Source organism: Anguilla anguilla, chromosome 19 (genome assembly GCF_013347855.1).
Source record: "Anguilla anguilla isolate fAngAng1 chromosome 19, fAngAng1.pri, whole genome shotgun sequence".
Taxonomy (NCBI): domain Eukaryota; kingdom Metazoa; phylum Chordata; class Actinopteri; order Anguilliformes; family Anguillidae; genus Anguilla; species Anguilla anguilla.
In genome coordinates, this window is record NC_049219.1 from 467,060 (window position 1) to 486,313 (window position 19,254).

The following is a 19,254-nucleotide window of genomic DNA, read 5'->3' on the forward strand; positions in this document are numbered from 1 at the left end:
TGCAGTATTTTAATTTAAACACTGTTGTGTACATGTAGTGTGTGATGGTTTCTATATGAAAGACTGTTGATGTAAAACACTATTATGAAAGTGTAGATGCTAAAAATCAAAACATTTTACTCTGTTATATTCGATTGCTAAGCTCATTTCAGCATTGTAATGGCCACAGTAGAAATGAGTGAAAACTCTTACTGTGCTGCTCATCTCTCTCCAGTGAGTCAGTGAGATCCTTCTGCTTCACAGGGCTGCTGGTCAGCTGTATTAGTGTGAAATAAACACATGCAGAGGTGTACTGTATCAGAGTGAAATAAACACATGCAGAGGTGTACTGTATCAGAGTGAAATAAACACATGAAGAGGTGTGCTGTATCAGTGTGAAATAAACACATGAAGAGGTGTGCTGTATCAGTGTGAAATAAACACATGAAGAGGTATGCTGTATCAGTGTGAAATAAACACATGAAGAGGTGTACTGTATCACTGAGTGAAATAAACACATGAAGTGGTGTGCTGTATGAGAGCCATTGAAACAATCAGATTCTTGCAATATGTCTCATGTTTTCTCTTATAGGAAGGCCAGAACGGGGACAGATACTTTTAAACAGAATACATGCAGAAGGTCCAAAGCCTCAAGTTTGTAGTGCACCTTTTATCCCTGATTAATGCACAGTAAAATGTCCAGTTAATGTCCAGTGTTAATTCAACTCTTAACAGATAACATTTGGTCCCACATTGCAGAGTGGGATGAAACATTATCTGTTAAAAGAGATGAGAGTTGAATTAACACTGGACATTTTATTGTGTGGTTTTGTAGAGACACTACTTGTGATAAATCAAGAGTTCCCATAGAATAAATCAGTTTCTCAGTGCAAAACATTTGGAAAATTCTGACTATAAACTGCATGCTTCAGACACTCTGTTTGGAGTCTTACTCTGCCATTGTGTTTGGGTCAGGGTCAGGAGGGCCAGGTAGCACTCCACAAAATTAAAAAACCTGATTACATATTCAATCTTATCAATTAAAGGTACTAATTCATTTTTTGTCATGCGATCAAATTCAAAGGAAATGCAGTGTACAGTACAAGACAATCACACAAGCAAATATTAAAATAGAAAAAATATAAATAATACCTGTTTTGAGAACAGTTTCTCTGAACTCCTCTCTACAATATGGTTGGACACCTGTGAGCAGTGGATCCTGTGAACAAATCATGAGACAAAGGTTCCAGTTAAACTCATCCTCTTACTGCAGCTCTAACTCACAGCACATGGAGACAGAGCTTCCAGTTAAACTCATCCTCTTACTGCAGCTCTAACTCACAGCACATGGAGACAGAGCTTCCAGTTAAACTCATCCTCTTACTGCAGCTCTAACTCACAGCACATGGAGACAGAGCTTCCAGTTAAACTCATCCTCTTACTGCAGCTCTAACTCACAGCACATGGAGACAGAGCTTCCAGTTAAACTCATCCTCTAACAGCAGCTCTTACTCACAACACGTCTGAATATGACATAATATTTACATATACACATAAAAAGTGCCAGTGACATTGAAGTATAATTAAACAGTAGTGTCAAAATGAACCTGTTTAATTACCTGAGATCACCTGTGATCTCTCCACTGAACTTCTCAGGATGATCCATTGAACGGTCACTCTTCACAGACAGACAGCTGGGTACAGGTGACCCTGCCCTCTCTACCTGAACCCTGTGAACAAACATGGAAACAGAGCTTCCAGTTAAACTCATCCTCTTACTGCAGCTCTAACTCACAGCACATGGAGACAGAGCTTCCAGTTACACTCATCCTCTTACTGCAGCTCTAACTCACAGCACATGAAGACAGAGCTTCCAGTTAATCTCATCCTCTTACTGCAGCTCTAACTCACAGCACATGGAGACAGAGCTTCCAGTTAAACTCATCCTCTTACTGCAGCTCTAACTCACAGCACAACCGAATGTGATATAAAACACGTCATGACACTTTAAAATGATTTAATACACCCATGTTGACCTGAACGTGCCATCACGCACCCCACTACACCTGAAAGTTGCCAATGAAATGTAGGTTCAATTCAACCGTAGTGTCATTATGAACTTGTTTCATTACCTTTGATCATCTGTGAACTGTCCTCTGAAGTTGATTGGAGGATCCATTGAATGATCACTCTTCATAGACAGACAGCTGGGTACAGGTGACCCTGTCCTCTCTTCCCGAACCCTGTGAACAAACATGGAAACAGAGCTTCCAGTTAAACTCATCCTCTTACCGCAGCTCTAACTCACAGCACATGGAGACAGAGCTTCCAGTTAAACTCATCCTCTTACTGCAGCTCTAACTCACAGCACAACCGAATGTGATATAAAACACGTCATGACACTTTAAAATGATTTAATACACCCATGTTGACCTGAACGTGCCATCACGCACCCCACTACACCTGAAAGTTGCCAATGAAATGTAGGTTCAATTCAACCGTAGTGTCATTATGAACTTGTTTCATTACCTTTGATCACCTGTGAACTGTCCTCTGAAGTTGATTGGAGGATCCATTGAATGATCACTCTTCATAGACAGACAGCTGGGTACACGTGACCCTGTCCTCTCTACCCAAACCCTGTGAACAAACATGGAAACAGAGCTTCCACTTAAACTCATCCTCTTACTGCAGCTCTAACTCACAGCACATGGAGACAGAGCTTCCAGTTAAACTCATCCTCTTACTGCAGCTCTAACTCACAGCAAATGGAAACAGAGCTTCCAGTTAAACTTTATCCTCTTACTGCAGCTCTAACTCACAGCACAAGGAGACAGAGCTTCCAGTTAAACTCATCCTCTTACTGCAGCTCTAACTCACAGCACAAGGAGACAGAGCTTCCAGTGAAACTCATCCTCTTAATGCAGCTGTAACACTGCGTTCACACAGTGGGTACCTCCTTAACCGAGTTGCCGGAAGTCCATTCCTTATCTATGTAGCTGAGCGAGGCCCAGAAACACGAGCAACTGAGGAACCAAAGTTACCCTAAAAATGTTGCTCACAGTATAACTTTTTGCTGGCATCGCCCGTCAACAGCCAATCAGAGTTTCAGGCTTCCTATTTCTCCAACCGACATGATACCATTTAGCAAATTATTGTTCCGCTCAGTGAGAAAAAATGGACGAACAACTTATCATGGTACAATTACACCCGGTGCTATACAACGTTTTTTTTTTTTTTTTAAAGAGTACAGGGATAAGCGTCTGAAAATGACACTTGGACGGCAGTTTCAACTTGCTTGCTAGCAAGCTAGTCTGTGAGATAAAGAGATCCCTACTTAGGAAGCTAACTAGTGAGAGAGATATTATGGGTTATTTCCCTGAAATCTGGAATCAAGGATTAATTACCCCTATATTTAGAAGTGGAGACAAATTGGACCCCAACAACTACCGAGGCATTTGTGTGAACAGTAATCTGGGGCAGGTTCTGTGTAGTATAATAAACACAAGACTCAGACTTCCTTATTGAGCACAATGTCTTGAGTAAAAGTCAAATTGGATTTCTTCCTAAACACCGTACAACTGATCATATTTACACCCTACACACATTAGTAGAAAAACATGTCAACCAAAATAAAAACAAAAGTTTTGCCTGTTTCATAGATTTCAAGAAGGCATTTGATTCAATTTGGTAAATGGTAAATGGACTGCATTTATATAGCGCTTTTATCCAAAGCGCTTTACAATTGATGCCTCTCATTTGCCAGAGCAGTTAGGGGTTAGGTGTCTTGCTCAAGGACACTTCGACACGCCCAGGGCGGGGTTTGAACCGGCAACCCTCCGACTGCCAGACAATCGGTCTTACCTCCTGAGCTATGTCGCCCCATTGGCACAATGGTTTGTTCTACACACTTATCCAAAGTGGTGTAGGGGGTAAAGTATATGATAATCAAATCAATGTACACCAATAACAAATGCGGAGTCAAAATTGGAAACAAAAGAACAGAATTCTTCTCCCAGGGGCGGGGAGTGAGGCAGGGCTGCAGCTTGAGTCCCACTCTGTTCAACATTTATATCAATGAACTGGCCAAAGCGCTGGAACAATCTGCAGCACCTCGACTCACCCTTGATGATAAAGAAATCAAATTCCTTCTCTATGCAGATGATCTGGTTCTGCTATCGCCCACAGAACATGGACTGCAGCAGAGCCTGGCTCTAGTAGAGAAACACTGTCAAGCCTGGGCCCTGACAGTGAATATGACTAAAACCAAAATTATGATCTTTCAAAGAAGATCCAGATTTCAGGGAAACAAATACAGATTCAAATTAGGAAATAAAACAATTGAACACAGTAACAATTACAGTTATTTAGGTTTAAAAATAAGCTCAACAGGAAGCTTTAACTTGGCGATAAATGAACTGAAGGAGAAAGCACGCAGGGCATTCTATGCCATAAAGAAAAATACTCAAATTATACTGCCTGTCAAAATTTGGCTTAAAATATTCCAATCAGTGATTCAACCAATTGCATTATATGGCAGCAAAGTGTGGGGTCCGCTCACAGAGCAAGATTTTACAAAATGGGACAAACACCCCATAGAAACCCTGCATGCAGAACTTTGTAAAAACATCCTCCATGTCCAGAGGAAAGCACCAAACAATGCATGCAGGGCAGAATTAGGCCAATACCCACTATTAATTAACATCCAAAAAAGGGCAGTTAAATTTTGGATTCACCTCAAAAACAGCTCTTATCATTACAAGGCCCTGAAATACCAAGAGATGAGCCCAAAGAAGAGTCCCCTCAGCCAGCTAGTCTTGAAGCTTAGTTCATTAACCCCTACTAACACAAAGCAGCCTCAAAACAGCAACATACAAACAATTAGAGTCAACCAAATTATAGCAAAACAAAGAAAATTACATCACCTATTGGGACACACAAACAAAAACACAAAGCAAATTAGAATGCTATCGGGCCCTAAAAAGAGAGTACACTCTGGCAGATTACCTGACCACAGTGAAAGATTTAAAAACAAGGAAAATATTGACAAGATATAGGCTAGACTCAGTGAACACAACCTGGCTATCGAGACAGGTAGACACCGACAGACCTGGCTGCCCAGAGAGGACAGGTTGTGCTCACTTTGTGACACTGAAGAGGTGGAGACAGAGCTTCATTTCCTCACAAAATGTGAGAAATACAGAGAGACAAGGTCACTGTTCTTCCTCAAAATGAAAAAAATCTGCCCACAATTTGAGATGCACTCAGAGACAGAGAAGCTGCCATTCCTTTTGGGAGAAAGAAGGGAATGTGTAGATTTGGCAGCACAATACATTGCCACTTGCCACAAACTGAGGGACAGGGAGTAAAATTGACACCAGAAAAGTATTATTATAGTTCATTGACATTTTGTATGCGTTATGTTCTAGATGTAGAATTTTATTTCTGTGGATTGTCTGGATTTTATATTTTTTCTGTTTATTGTAGTTAAATTGTTATTGCCTGTCTGTTATATTTGTCATGTGAGTGAATGCTTTGGCAATGTAGGTGTACCCTTACCATGCCAATAAAGCTTATTGAATTGAATTGAGATACGGGGAGATTGCTAGCCAGCTAGTGAGAGGCATAGAGAGGTTGCTAGGTAGTTGGCAAACTAGTGAGAGAGATAGAGATATACGGCTAACGAGATAGCAATAACAAATATTTATCAGTGTCAGACATAACTATATAAACAAGAGGAGATGATGTGACCATATGGCAAATATGCGTCTTTTGTTACGCCATTATTTCTCTTCAAAAATATGTAGTTGCACAAAACAAGGATACAACGGGAAGCTCCTGCCCCTCCCTCAGCATAGTAAACTTGAGCAACCCATCAACCCAGTTTCTCGCTGTGTGAACACAGGGTAACTCACAGCACAAGGAGACAGAGCTTACAGTTAAACTCATCCTCTTACTGCAGCTCTAACTCCCAGCACATGGAGACAGAGCTTCCAGTTAAACTTTTCATTGTCCAACATATGGAATATATTTAATGATATAGCCTAATGGAAACTACCAAAATGACACATTTCTCAGATACAATTTTACAAAAATTGTGCATCACAATTATTGGCACCCCTGTATTTGGTACTGTGTGCACCCTCCCCTCGCAGGGATAATGGCACTGAGTCTTTTTACATAACGTCTTATAAGACCAGAGAACACATTGGGAGGGATCTTAGACTCTTCCTCCACCCACAATCTTTCCAGATCCTGACGTCTTTTTGATTTTATTTAATTTATAAGAATCTTTAGGAGTGCCAATTTTAATATATTTTTAGGAAATAACCCTACCTGAATCCAACTGTCACACTAGACGGCGCCAGTTCCCCAATCTTAGTTTGTGTTCTGTGCCTGTTGTAGTGCTAATTAAGGTGTTGTGTCGCAAACATTTAATAGTCTGACCAGATTCACATTGCAGGTATCTGTAACTGATTTATGACTAGTCAAAAAGCTAATTTAAGATATCCAACTGCATTTTCACTCATCAAAAAACTTAATCTCGAATTACATTTTGCTAGTAAGATTGAAGTCACTTTCGCCATTCAGTTGTATGGGACCTCCAATTAAGAGATGTACAATTCAGTTTTGACTACCCAAAACATGAATTCCAGATACTGTATCGCCATTTCAATTCTGACTAGTCACAACTCAAATTAGAGATATCTCCACATTAGTTCTGACTTAGTCATAATTTCAGTTAAAGATCTTTTATTCCTCGTGATTTAAGATGTCAGGTAACGGGGGACCAGGACCCAAAAGCAGAGTGGGAAAAACACCAGGAACTCCAAAAAGGCAAATCCAACCAAAGACTTTACTCTCATACAGGTAACAGAAAACAGGGAACAAAAACAAGGTCACACAGGGCACGTTCAAAAACAAAAACAGCAGAATTTTCAACAAAATAAAAAAAACATGAGGAAACAAAACTCAGGGAGGGCAGAACTCACAGACAGAAACACAGGCAGAAACAGACAGGCAGATACTCTCAGGCAGAAACACAAGGAACCAGCACCCAAATCAGGGAAACAGAGAACTTAAATAGCCACAAAGATAACAAGACACAGGTGAACTCAAAGCACAATCAAACCAGAGCAGGGAGGGATAACAAGACACAAAGAAAAACAATGACAGAATAACTGAAAACAATAATACAATTAACACAGGGGTAACTAAAAAGAGAGCAAACTGAAATACAAACTGAAGTACCGCCATCTGGCGGCCCAGAAAAGGAAAAAACAGAAACAGAAAAGGGCAGAATCCTGACATCTAAATGATCTTTTTGGATAACTGAATCTAAGATATTACTAGCCAAAATATGGCAAGCCATTTTAACATCTAATAACCTGTGCGGTTTCACATTACAGATATTTGTCATTCATTTATGACTAGTCAAAACGCTAATTTAAGATATCTCTAATTGTATTTTGACAAGTCAAAACGCTCATTTAAGATATCTCTAATTCGATTTTGACTAGTTTCGCCACTAAGTTCTATGTAACTCCAATTAAAGATATCTAGAATTCAGTTTTGACTATCTAAAACGTGAATTCCAGATACCACCACTTAAATTATGACTCTTACCATCTTACCCATAGTCGGACGGTACACCGAGCAAAACCCGTGCCGTCAAGCCTAGTTCATGCATGTCTATGGTCAAAACCCCTGGTTCTCGCGCACCAATCAGAAGCCAGTACCCAGTGTTAGGACGAATTTAGCCTCGCGAGCCAGTCTCTTTTCTCACTTCGTTCAGCAGAAGGAGGAATTTGGACAGGTTGCCAATAGACGGACGCTTTTTCGCTATTTTCTTATAATAATGTGTGCCTGCGTTGTTCCATGTCCGTTTACCCTATAAACAAACAGCTTGAAACAAAGAACCACTTGTCACAAACACATACATATATGAATTGTAAGGTCAGCCAACCTTATTTTTTTCCTAGTGGGGAAACTAGAAGACCTTTTGGAGAGAAAAAAAGAACAAATATTTCAAGAACAAAAATTAACCTACCTTTATTCTTGGCACATTTAGGCTATAATCAGTAAACTGTCAACTGTGACAGCAAGGTTTCTTTTTCCCTTCATTTATAAAAATAAATATTACTCTTTCTTATAAGGAATGATCAACAAAAACAATTACAAACCAAAACTATTTAAATAAATAATGGAAACATATAACAAAAAATAAATTAAAATAATTTGTAGACATCATTCGTTTACCTTCAATATAAAAAGCGATTGTCAGCTCATCTGTGTTTTGTACCTGAGCGTGAGACGTTGTCATAAAATTTTTCCCGACCGTGAAAACTGCCTGACTTGTTTACATTTTGGACAGATGTGGCTAGCTGGTAAATCTGTCGCTGTTTCCGTCGCAGCACTTTCGACACAAGCACAATCGGAAGCGTTATCCTAAAATTTCTTCTTACCGTGAAGAGTGCCTGACCCGCAACCGTAGTAATGTGTTAACACGGCGGCACAATTATATAGAGAAAAAACGCTATATTCAACTGCGAACCGGCACTAGCACCAGCCCAGAACCAGCACTAGGTTCGCGTTGGTGGAAAAGGGGTATCATCAGATTCACGCCGTGTTAAAGTAAATGCTTCGTCATACTGGAGGTGCTTCCTCCCTTGCACGAAATATCCTTACTGCAGGTGTTGCATTTTGCTGTGTCGTTATCTTTTTTAATGAAGCTAAGCCAAACTTTCGAGCGTTTGCTGCGGTCAGCCATGGTCCAGGATGTAAACAGATTTAAACGGTAAAAAGTGTCTGTTCTCGCGTGCTATGTTGACGTACTGCGTAACAAATGACGTGACGTTAGGTCCGCGTAGCTGGTCTTGGCAGATAAGTGCAGCTTTTATGGACTGTAAAATGCTTCCTGCAGTTCACTCGGGAGCGCGACTGAAATATGCAGAAGTTAGGAACCGAACTGCAGGATCGAAATGCACGTGCCTTATCGAATCCACGGTTCTTGGAAATTTGGTTCTTGATACCCAACCCTAATTTTACCTGCTATGGACCTCTTTTTAAGATGAGTCTTGAATAAAGTTGAAATGAAATGAAATATAGAGTAATCTCTGCCTAATATAATCACTCCACTGTATATTTTGCCTCAATATTGCAAACCAATTAATTTGATTTAGTAATGGGAATGATTTCCTATAAAACATAAAAGAATAAGTAACAACCTCTTAATCGTTTAATTAAAAACGAAATCCGGGTTTATACGGCAGCGTCAAAATGTCAACAACGAGCGACAATTGACCTCCGTCTCGCTAGGCTACCTCCTCACGAGGTCGAAATGGTCATGGAATATCAAAAATATGGAAGTTAACTTTCTTAAAGGTTATTTCAATATTACTTTCTGGTCTAAATGGTAGGCCATGTTCGGACTCCGTGTGAGCTCTTAGCTTATCAGGCTACGCCTTAAACCCACCATTTTATTGCCAGTTGCAGTTGTCAGTTTTTCTGAATTACGCGGGTTAATGCGATTATACCTGCAGATTTCTTCCCGCATCCCTTTACCTTCAGCATCTCTTACCTCAGTTCCACTCCACAACAGACTGTTTACTCCGTTTTACATTTAATTTAATTCCTTTTTTCCTGGGGATTCTTTCTCCTCCGTTATTGAAAGGACCGTTAAGTTTCAGTTTCTCTTTTGGACCGCATTTCCTCACTTACTGGCTGAACTGAATGTTCGATGGGCGGAGTTTTATATATCTCATAAAAAACACGTTTTCAACGTACAAAAATGCCAAGTTACTCACACATACAAGACCAGTCCAGGCCTGCCATTAAAAGTATTGATATCAAAATGACGCCAAGTTACGGTACTACAAACAATATAGGCTATCTTGCGTCACCGAAATTAAATAAGATGTATTCCAAAGCAATGCTACCCAATATTTCCTCAATTCTTTCAAGACTTTTTATCCTACGAGCAGGCATATCATAAGCTCCCCAGAAACCTGATGCTAAAGGCATTGTTCAGTTCTGTTGTGCAGAGTGACCGCAAATAACCATTGTAACACCCACAATTATAATATAGAGGTTATTTTCATATACACAACAATTTCTAGATGATCTTATTCAGATTCCTTCTCACATATAGCAAGTCATCTAGCAGAATTGCAGAGTGAGACACGCTGATCCTGGAGGAATATCATGAAACTCCACAACAGAGCCCATAACAATGCCTCTACATGCACAAGATGTCTTCCAGTGTGGAGAGTATGTATAATGTTCTTAAAATGTTTTCAGAAATCGCATGGCACTCTCTAAAATGGCCTTAACTTGATGTACTTAAAACTAGTTTTTCCTATACATATAAAGGTTATAGATAAATACTTATGTGACCTTTGTGACAGAAATTACTTGCACATGGAAAATACAGTGGATTTCATATAAGCCATCTCTACTGAACTTGACTTGACTTTATTGTCCCTGTAGAGAAATGTGGATTGCAGCACTGTGTTATGTTAAAGGGCATTACAGACGCAGACAATAGAAAGTTAGAAACATTGCAAATGTCACAGTAGTAGTAGCACAGAGGTATACAATATGCAGGGATGCAGCACAGGCAGCCCAGTGTGACACAGACAGCTGGAGCAGCCAGATCAGTTGGTATTAGGCGTGTCTGGTGCCTGATGGCTCTCTGGTGTCTGAGTGAGTTCCAGTTTTATTTTTGAAAGTAGAAATATATAACTTGACATAACTGTGAGACAATATTTTACAGTAAGATAAGATTGCTATTAAGCTTCTTGAACCAATTCATATGCAGATGAAGACATTTTATTGCAAAAGCAACAGTCAAACTGAGAAACATTAGCCATAATCTGAATGCTGACTTCAGTGACTATTGAGCATGTGGCTCCATCTAGTGGTGGTTTCTTTAATAGGTTTTATAAAAGGTTGTCAGGTTTTGAATGCCTTCACATTATGGTAGGCCTACCATCAAATGTATATCACGTTAAATGTCATTAAAAACAAATTATTATTATGATTATTACTATTACTATTATTGTAGTGGTAAAAATAGGTTAAGTTTCTGTCCTTTTGTTTCCTATGTTCCAGTAAACGTTTCCCACTTTTATCCACTTCACTGGGAGTTGGGCGCAGTTGTCTGACGCGTGTTGTAATGAAAATAAAAATGCATTATTGTTGTTGTTCTTGTTGAATTTATTTACAAAATAAATGAACATAAAACTGCAATAATAAACTTAAAATTAAAGTCCATTTAAAGTTTTCCAGATTCCACGGGCCCACTTTGGTTGTGCAAAACACAGTCAATGACCGTTTCCGCTCGCACCCGGCTACTCCCGCGGGCCCGCCTCACCGCACCATCTTAAATATAATTTATTCCCCCTTCTCCTATAGAGGGACACACTCATAAAATAATCAATGCACACTAAACAATAAATAACAAATACATGATAAATTCCATTATAATTTCAACTTAAATGTAGAACAGAATAAATAAATAATTCCTTCATAATACCTTTTTGGGGTTCTTATTATAAACCAACATAAATTAATGGCTCCTACACACCGGCCCCTAATTGTGTGTCTATGCAACAATTACAAACAGAAATGCTATATAAGGAGCCATTCATGTATTCTAAACATTCAAGAAAAATCAAGAAATGAGAGTGAATGTACAATGTGGTACTTATCTTTATGTCTTGCCAAGCAGGTCAATCTTCATTCAGTGACCTCTGAGCCTTCAAGAAGCAGGCAGAGCTTTGTCACTGGTCTTTCCAAGACACCAGTCTTAGTCTTGAGTGTAACAGCTCTTGTTAGTCCTTTAGAGTCAGGCTGGACTTCGAGTACCTTTCCAAGAGGCCAGGATCCATGAGGAGCTGTGCTGTCGACCACCATTACGACATCCCCTCTCTGGAATCCTCTTTTTACAGTAAACCATTTCTGTCTGTAATAATGGTAAATACTCTCGAGTCCATCTTTTCCAAAACAAGTCAGCTAGGTACTGAACTTGCTTCCAACGTCGTTTAATGTACAAGTCAGATTTCTGGAACAATCCAGGTGGGAAAGCAGGATGAGTCTTTAAAAGGAGAATGTGGTTCGGAGTCAGCGCCTCAAGGTCTTTTTCATCCTCTGTAACAGTGGTAATAGGGCAGCTGTTTAAGATGGCTTCACACAGTAGAGTTTCAAGACTTTCGTCATCGAGTTCTTGTTCTTTCAGGATGGAATAAAGAATTTGTCGCACCATGCGGATAAGTCTTTCCCAAACTCCACCGTGATGTGAAGCTGCAGGAGGATTAAAACTCCATTAAACTCCTTTCTGAAGCGTTTCTTTCTGGATCTTATTGTGGTTCCAATCAGAGATGGCCTTTTGCAGCTCATTTTTTGCACCAACCAGGTTGGTCCCATTGTCAGATCGGATGTGTGTGACTTGACCTCTCCTACACACAAACCTTCTCAAGGCGTTAATACAAGAGTCAGTGTCCATCGAGTGAGCCATTTCAAGGTGTATGGCTCTACTTGACATGCATGTAAAAATTACTCCATACCTTTTCACGTGACTTCTTCCTCTTTTTACGTCAAAAGGCTCAAAGTAGTCTAGTCCAACATTGCTGAATGGTGGAAGATCAGCTCTTAGTCTCTCCTTGGGAAGATCTGCCATCTTTTGCTCCCCCATCTTGCCTCTTATGCGTCTGCACACAACACATCTGGATATTACCCTACGAGTAGCGGAGTTGGCATTAACAATCCAGTACTTTTGCCGGAGTTGTGAGAGGATGTGATTTCTGCCGCCGTGCCCAAGGTGTTCATGTATGTGACGAAGCACAAGAGTGGAAATGTGATGATCCTTTGGCAGAATCATTGGTCGCTTGGCCTCATCAGGCATTGCTGACTTGTTCAATCTCCCTCCTACTCGTAAAACTCCATCCTCTAGCACTGGATCAAGCTTGTAGATGCTACTTTGTCTGTTGAAGGCCTTTCCAGTAGAGGATGTTTTCTCTAACTTCTCTGCCATTTCATCTGAATATCTCTGTCTTTGGCAGAACACAATGATGGCCCTTTCTGCTTTCAACAGATCATCCAAACTTATTGACTGTCTTCCAAGTGTAGTCTTAAAAGCTTGTATTTGGTCACACATCATTTTGCTCTGGGCTCTTGTTTGAGACTTTGTGTCATGACTAGACTTGATTTCTTTTCTTTTCACTCTGAAGAGTGACTGAAGAATGTCTTTTAATTTTAAATACCATGCCACTGCTCTCTTTAATTTGTGCCAACTAGAAAAGTGTTCCAGTAGCTTGTTTGTTGGGTTTTCCTTTTCTTTGTCTTTGATGACAACACTGAACACAGCGGTGCTCCTTTTCACCTCTGGATCATCCTGAGAGAGTGAGAGGGACTCCATGGGGATTTGAGGCCATTCCTCTTCTGTCCTCCACAGAAACTCTGGTCCCTGGATCCATTCCTTGCACTTGACCAATGTGCTTGCACTCACACCTCTTGATGCCATGTCAGCTGGATTCAGTTTGGTTCTGATGTACCTCCATTGTGATACATCTGTGTTGTCCCTTATGAGAGAGATTCTGTTGGCCACAAAAGTGTGAAATCTTGTTTGCTCATTTGCTATGTACTTCAAAACAGATTGACTGTCGGTCCAAAAGGTTGACTGACTGAGCTTTAACTCCACCTCCTTTCTCAGCATCTTGTCAACTTTAACAACCAGCACTGCTGCTGCCAGTTCCATGTGAGGGATGGTCATCTGTTTTAGAGGAGCCACTCTTGCTTTACCAAGCATGAAGGATACATGTACCATATGATTGTCTGCAGTCAATCTGAGGTAACTTACTGTGCCGTACCCATGATCGCTGGCATCGGAAAAGTGATGTAGCTCAGTTTGTCTGAGTGGTCTAAATCCAGATGGTTTCACGCAACGAGCCACTTGGAAGTTCTCCAACACATCAAGATGATCGATCCATCTTCTCCATTTGTCAGATGCAGCTTGAGGTATTCTGCTGTCCCAGTCATGTTTGCTCCTGCAGAGCTCCTGAAGAAGCAACTTTACAGGTAGAGTGAGAGGGCACAAGAAACCAAGTGGGTCATAGATTGAGCTCACTATGGACAGCATGTTTCTTCAAGTGTGAGGTTTATCTTTCACAATGATGTTGAACTTAAACATGTCATCCTCAACACTCCATAATAATCCAAGTGCTCTTTCTATTGACAGTTTGTCTCTGTCTAGGTCCAGTTCCCTGACCTCATGGGCTCTGTCCTCCTTTGGAATATGCGCAAGTACAGTTCGGCTGTTGCTCATCCATTTGGTCAGACGGAATCCTCCTTTTTGACAGAGAGATGTAAGCTCTTTGACCAGCTCCACTGCTTCCTGTTCAGATGGGAGGGACTTCAAGCAATCATCAACATAAAAATTGTTCTCAATAGTGCTTATTACCTTGGGATGAAACATGCTCTTGTTGTCTCTAGCTGTCTGCCTTAATGCAAAGTTTGCACAACTTGGAGACGATACCACTCCAAAAAGGTGCACCAACATGCGGTGCTCAACTGGAGGCTTACTGACATCATTACTAGGCCACCACAGAAATCTTAAGAAGTCAACATCAGATTTTGACACTCTGACCTGATGAAACATTGTCTGAATATCTGTCATCACTGCAACAGGCTCTTGTCGGAATCTCGTAAGAACACCAAAAAGAGAGCTTGTCAGATCTGGACCTTGCAAGAGTTCAGAATTTAAAGATGTGCCACGAAAAGTTGCACCACAATCAAAGACAACCCTTATGGTACCTTTCTTGTGGTGGTATACACCGTGGTGTCGGATGTAGCAGACTTTACCATCAGATCTTTTCTATTCATCCTGTCGCACCACCTCTGCATGTCCTTTGTTGATGACTTCTGTGAGGAATTCTGTGTATTCAGTTTTGAATAGGTCATTCTTTTGGAACTTCTTTTTTAGACTAGAAAGATGCTGCTCTGCCACCTGGTGGTTATCTGGCATAACTAAGTCTTTTCTTCTAAAAGGTAAGTTCAAAGTATAATGTCCATCTAGCAAATTGACTGAGTTTTCTGCTATAGTCATGAATCTCTTGTCCTCCAGGGACATTTCAACTTTGTCCTGTGAGCTTTCGTTGAAGTCATGGTTATACTGCTGCAACAACAGCTCTTCCAGGTTTGTAACAGAAGTTCTGTTTGCTGTGACTTTAGGACAGCTATTCATGCAACTTCCATTTAGAGGACCATTGACAACCCAGCCCAATATGGTTTTAACTGCGTATGGCCCATCGCTTTGACTGTTGACTACTTCCCATGGTTCTAGAGCCTTTGGAACATTGCTGCCAATCAACAACTCCACGTCGGCTTTGATTCTAAGAATGTTCACCTCACTAAGGTAAGGAAATCTAGAGAGATCATCATTGGTGGGAATGCTATATGTGTCTACTGGCATGCTTCTCTGAGTGTATACCTCTGGTAATGCAATGAAGTTGTTTTCATCTACAGCAGAGACCTCTAACCCTGTGATGACGTCTGAGCTCACAGGCTTCTCCTGGGACATAGTTCAGAACAAGATGTTGGTTTTTCTCCCTGTGATGTTCAATTTACTAATGAGGCTCTTTGTGCAGAAGGTTGCAGAACTACCAGGGTCAAGAAATGCATACGTATATATTACTTTGCTTCCTTTTGAGTGTTTTACCTGAACTGGCACAATGGAAAGCATGCACTCTGTGCTACTCTCTTTGTCACCAGCCCCAGAATGCTCACCAGCTCTGAGCGACACCTGCGCACTACTCACATGGGCTTTCACTGACTGTTCTGCCTTGATATGTAGTACACTAGGATGGTTTTTCTTGCATATAGAGCCACTGAGATGCCCTGTGCAGTCTTTGCTCACATGCCCAGCCTTCATTAAACATCCAAAACAGACTCCATTCTGTCTTAGGAATGTGATCTTTTCCCTGTGTACTTTATTTCCAGATTCAGAGCATGATTTCAGTTCATGGTCCCCTTTGCAGAACAGGCATGAGATATTTGGGCCTCTAGGTTCCTGGTTTGATTTCACATTAACATTGGTGGCAAAGGTTCCTTTTGATTTGGGCCTCACTGTTATTTTAGGCTTTACCTTAGCAGAGCTCAAATCCTGAATATTGCCATATATTGGGTCTGAAATTATATTAGCTTGTCTCTCAATGAAAGAGACCAGATTGACTGTTCTGACTCTACTAGTACATTGCAGCTCACACGCCTTCACGCACCACTTTTCTCTGAGCTTATATGGGAGCTTAAGAACAATGTTCCTCATATTAGAAACTGTATCCAATTCTTCCATGTACTCCAGTTTCACAGCATTGCAACAAGTTTTAAGGAACAGTGCAAAGTCCCATAAAGCCTTTGCGTCCTCAGATTTGATAGTAGGCCAACCAAGGGCTTTCTCCATATAGGCACAAGAAATTCTGTATTCATTTCCAAAGTGCTCCTTCAATAATGTCTTTGCTTTATGATAGCCTCTGTTTGGATTCATATGTTGACAGCTTCTAGCAAGCTCCTGAGCTTGTCCTCTGGTGTATTGAATAAGAAAATGTAACCGGTCTTGGTTATCATCTGTTTTTCTTTCAATCATGTGTTCAAAACAATGGATGAAAGATTTATACTGCAGAATGTCTCCATCAAAAACTGAGAGGTTTCCTTTTGGTAAAATAGAAAGAATCTGTTGTTTTACAAGAATGTTTGTCAATTCATTCTGCTTTTTAAGTATGCTAGAAAGATTTACAGACTCCTGATGGGGGCTTATTAGAAGAGTGCTTTTCTGCTTTTGTCCCTTGCCTGAGATGTATGTTGAGTGGCCTGTGTGAAAGTACTCTGGAGAGTGCTATGCTGAGACTGTGGTTGGGCAGTGCTGCTAGTATGAGCAGAAGGCTTAGAGGTATCTGCACTAAGCAAGACAGGAAACTGTACTTGAACACCCTGTTTAGGCCGTATATCTGGTCCACTTATGCCAACCAACGGTGATGGTTTCTCCAGTGTTGCATCATAATATGCATTCATTGCATCTGATTGTATTTAATTTGCTGTACAATTCCCATCAACAGAAGTTTCGGCATTTTTGAGGTAGTTAATTTTCGCTGTGTTGGCTGCCAATTTAGTTTGAATCTCTAGCGTCTCTCTTCTTTTCCTAATTTCTTCCTTTTGCAGATCAAGTTGCTCTTGCTGTTTTTCTAGAGCGTGCTTCTCTTGCAACGTAGCAGCCTTGGCCAACAGAGCTGCGCGCTCTGCTTCTGCGCAAATGCGCACTGACGCTGTGAATGAGACACTTGATTTTGAACTACTAGATCTGCTGGACCTGTCACTTCTGATAGAGGAAATAACTGACAGTTGATCCTCATCATTTGGACAAACATTTGAATTAAATTCAGATCACATTTATAAGAAAGGCGTTAATTTGTGCAATTCTCGGTTCGTACCAGCCTTTTAAATCCTCCTTTTTATCCTCTTCATTCAACATTTGAATGTATGATACATGAAGACCTTTGAATTCATTAAGCATGTCATTGAATTTCGCCAAGTTTCCCTTAACTTCATCAACATACTCATCGTCAGCCTTGAGAGAATTACCAATATTCATTCTTCGCGTTAAATGCGACATTTTGCCGGATCTAGAGGAACGCAATCGCGCTGTGGCTTCATTTAAATCCTTCTCAGGTAGGCCTGAATTTACGTCTGTGTCGGAGTCAGCCATTCTGCTCCTCAAAAATAATTTCTATTTCTTTTCCTATAGAAACAAAAATTAATTTCCTTCAATTAGCGTAGTCCATTCAAACACTGTTTTTCTTCGAATTTCAAAGCCTTAAATTGGTTGCGCTGATTCAAAGGCACCCGATTATTTTCTCAAGCTGCATCGGGTTTTCTAAACAAAACATTCAAGTGTCCATACATTCAAAATAAACCTTGTAAAATCTAGTTCATTTCAATTCCAGTTATGTCCATATCATTCCATGTTCCGTTAAATTATTTAGCTTTGAATCACATACCTCCGCCGAGACGCTCTCCTTTGTTTGATGCATCCAGCGAAAAGCAGCCTCTACAAGTTATTTCAATAATCCACAGCGAAATAATCCAGAGCCGGGTCATTGACTAAATGTAGTGGTAAAAATAGGTTAAGTTTCTGTCCTTTTGTTTCCTATGTTCCAGTAAACGTTTCCCACTTTTATCCACTTCATTGGGAGTTGGGTGCAGTTGTCTGACGCGGGTTGTAATGAAATTAAAAATGCATTATTGTTGTCGTTCTTGTTGAATTTATTTACAAAACAAATGAACATAAAACTGCAATAATAAACTTAAAATTAAAGTCCATTTAAAGTTTTCCAGATTCCACAGGTCCACTTTGGTTGTGCAAAACACAGTCAATGACCGTTTCCGCTCGCACCCTGCTACTCCCGCTGGCCCGCCTCACCGCACCATCTTAAATATAATTTATTCCCCCTTCTCCTATAGAGGGACACACTCATAAAATAATCAATGCACACTAAACAATAAATAACAAATACATGATAAATTCCATTATAATTTCAACTTAAATGTAGAACAGAATAAATAAACTTAATATCTTTTTGGGGTTCTTATTATAAACCAACATAAAGTAATGGCTCCTACAATTATTATTATTATTAGTAGTAGTAATAATATTAACTTCAAAAAAAAAAAAAAGTTGAATTGAGTGTATATTTTCCAGAATAAATTAGCTCAATTAGATTACACATAACTCAAATGGGTGCCACCCATAGACCGTATAAAAAGACCAGGTTAAAGCCTAGTGGACCGAACCGGCCGACGTCACAGACATGGGCGGTGTAACTTTATCACTCACTCAGTCAGTCAGTCAGTCAGTCAGACATTCGTGTTTGTAGGGCTGGCCCCGTGTTGCGGTCCGGCCAAAAATAGGTCAGTTCTAAAGGCACCCGAGGAAGCCGTGAGTCTCTGTAATTGTTGGTAGAGATCCAATCAAATCCCTGTTCGTTACCAAGAATCTACCAATGAATTGAAGGGGATAGCCAATCAGAGCGCGTATGTCTACCAAGACCAATCGCTTGCTTGAGTCTCTCGGGCTGAGAGACGCGCAAATATTGAATGAGGTAAATCCCTGTTTTATTTTCCTGTGTCGGTAGGTAAAGATAACCACAAATTTAACTGAATCGTAACTGGGAAAAAGTTATGACAAGCTATGGATAAGTATGGTAATGTTACCAAATGCAAAGAAAT

At 40.3% G+C, this 19,254-nt stretch overlaps 2 protein-coding genes across 2 annotated transcripts in view; both read right to left on the bottom strand.

The window, feature by feature from the left end:
• Window positions 1-9,816, bottom strand: part of LOC118219191 (NLR family CARD domain-containing protein 3-like) — a 97,870-nt gene extending 88,054 nt beyond the window's left edge. The window contains exons 1-5 of the mRNA XM_035402185.1: window positions 9,560-9,816; window positions 2,509-2,619; window positions 2,112-2,222; window positions 1,132-1,198; window positions 193-256 (exon numbers count right to left, since the gene is read on the bottom strand). Coding sequence (XP_035258076.1) covers window positions 193-256; window positions 1,132-1,198; window positions 2,112-2,222; window positions 2,509-2,573 — 307 coding nt within the window. The 5' untranslated portion in view covers window positions 2,574-2,619; window positions 9,560-9,816. The remainder of the gene's footprint in view (window positions 1-192; window positions 257-1,131; window positions 1,199-2,111; window positions 2,223-2,508; window positions 2,620-9,559) is intronic.
• A 1,472-nt stretch (window positions 9,817-11,288) lies between these two features.
• On the bottom strand, window positions 11,289-16,245 carry LOC118218930. The gene is made up of 2 exons (XM_035401704.1): window positions 12,546-16,245; window positions 11,289-12,129 (listed from the first exon to the last, which is right to left on the bottom strand). The coding sequence occupies exons 1-2, from the start codon at window positions 14,114-14,116 to the stop codon at window positions 12,123-12,125; spliced, it is 1,578 nt and encodes a 525-aa protein (XP_035257595.1). The 5' UTR covers window positions 14,117-16,245; the 3' UTR covers window positions 11,289-12,122.
• Window positions 16,246-19,254: the final 3,009 nt, after the last annotated feature.

Bases quoted from the DNA above. Each gene is read 5' to 3' on its own strand.
- LOC118218930 (XM_035401704.1), bottom strand. From the start codon at position 14,116: ATGCTGTCCATAGTGAGCTCAATCTATGACCCACTTGGTTTCTTGTGC.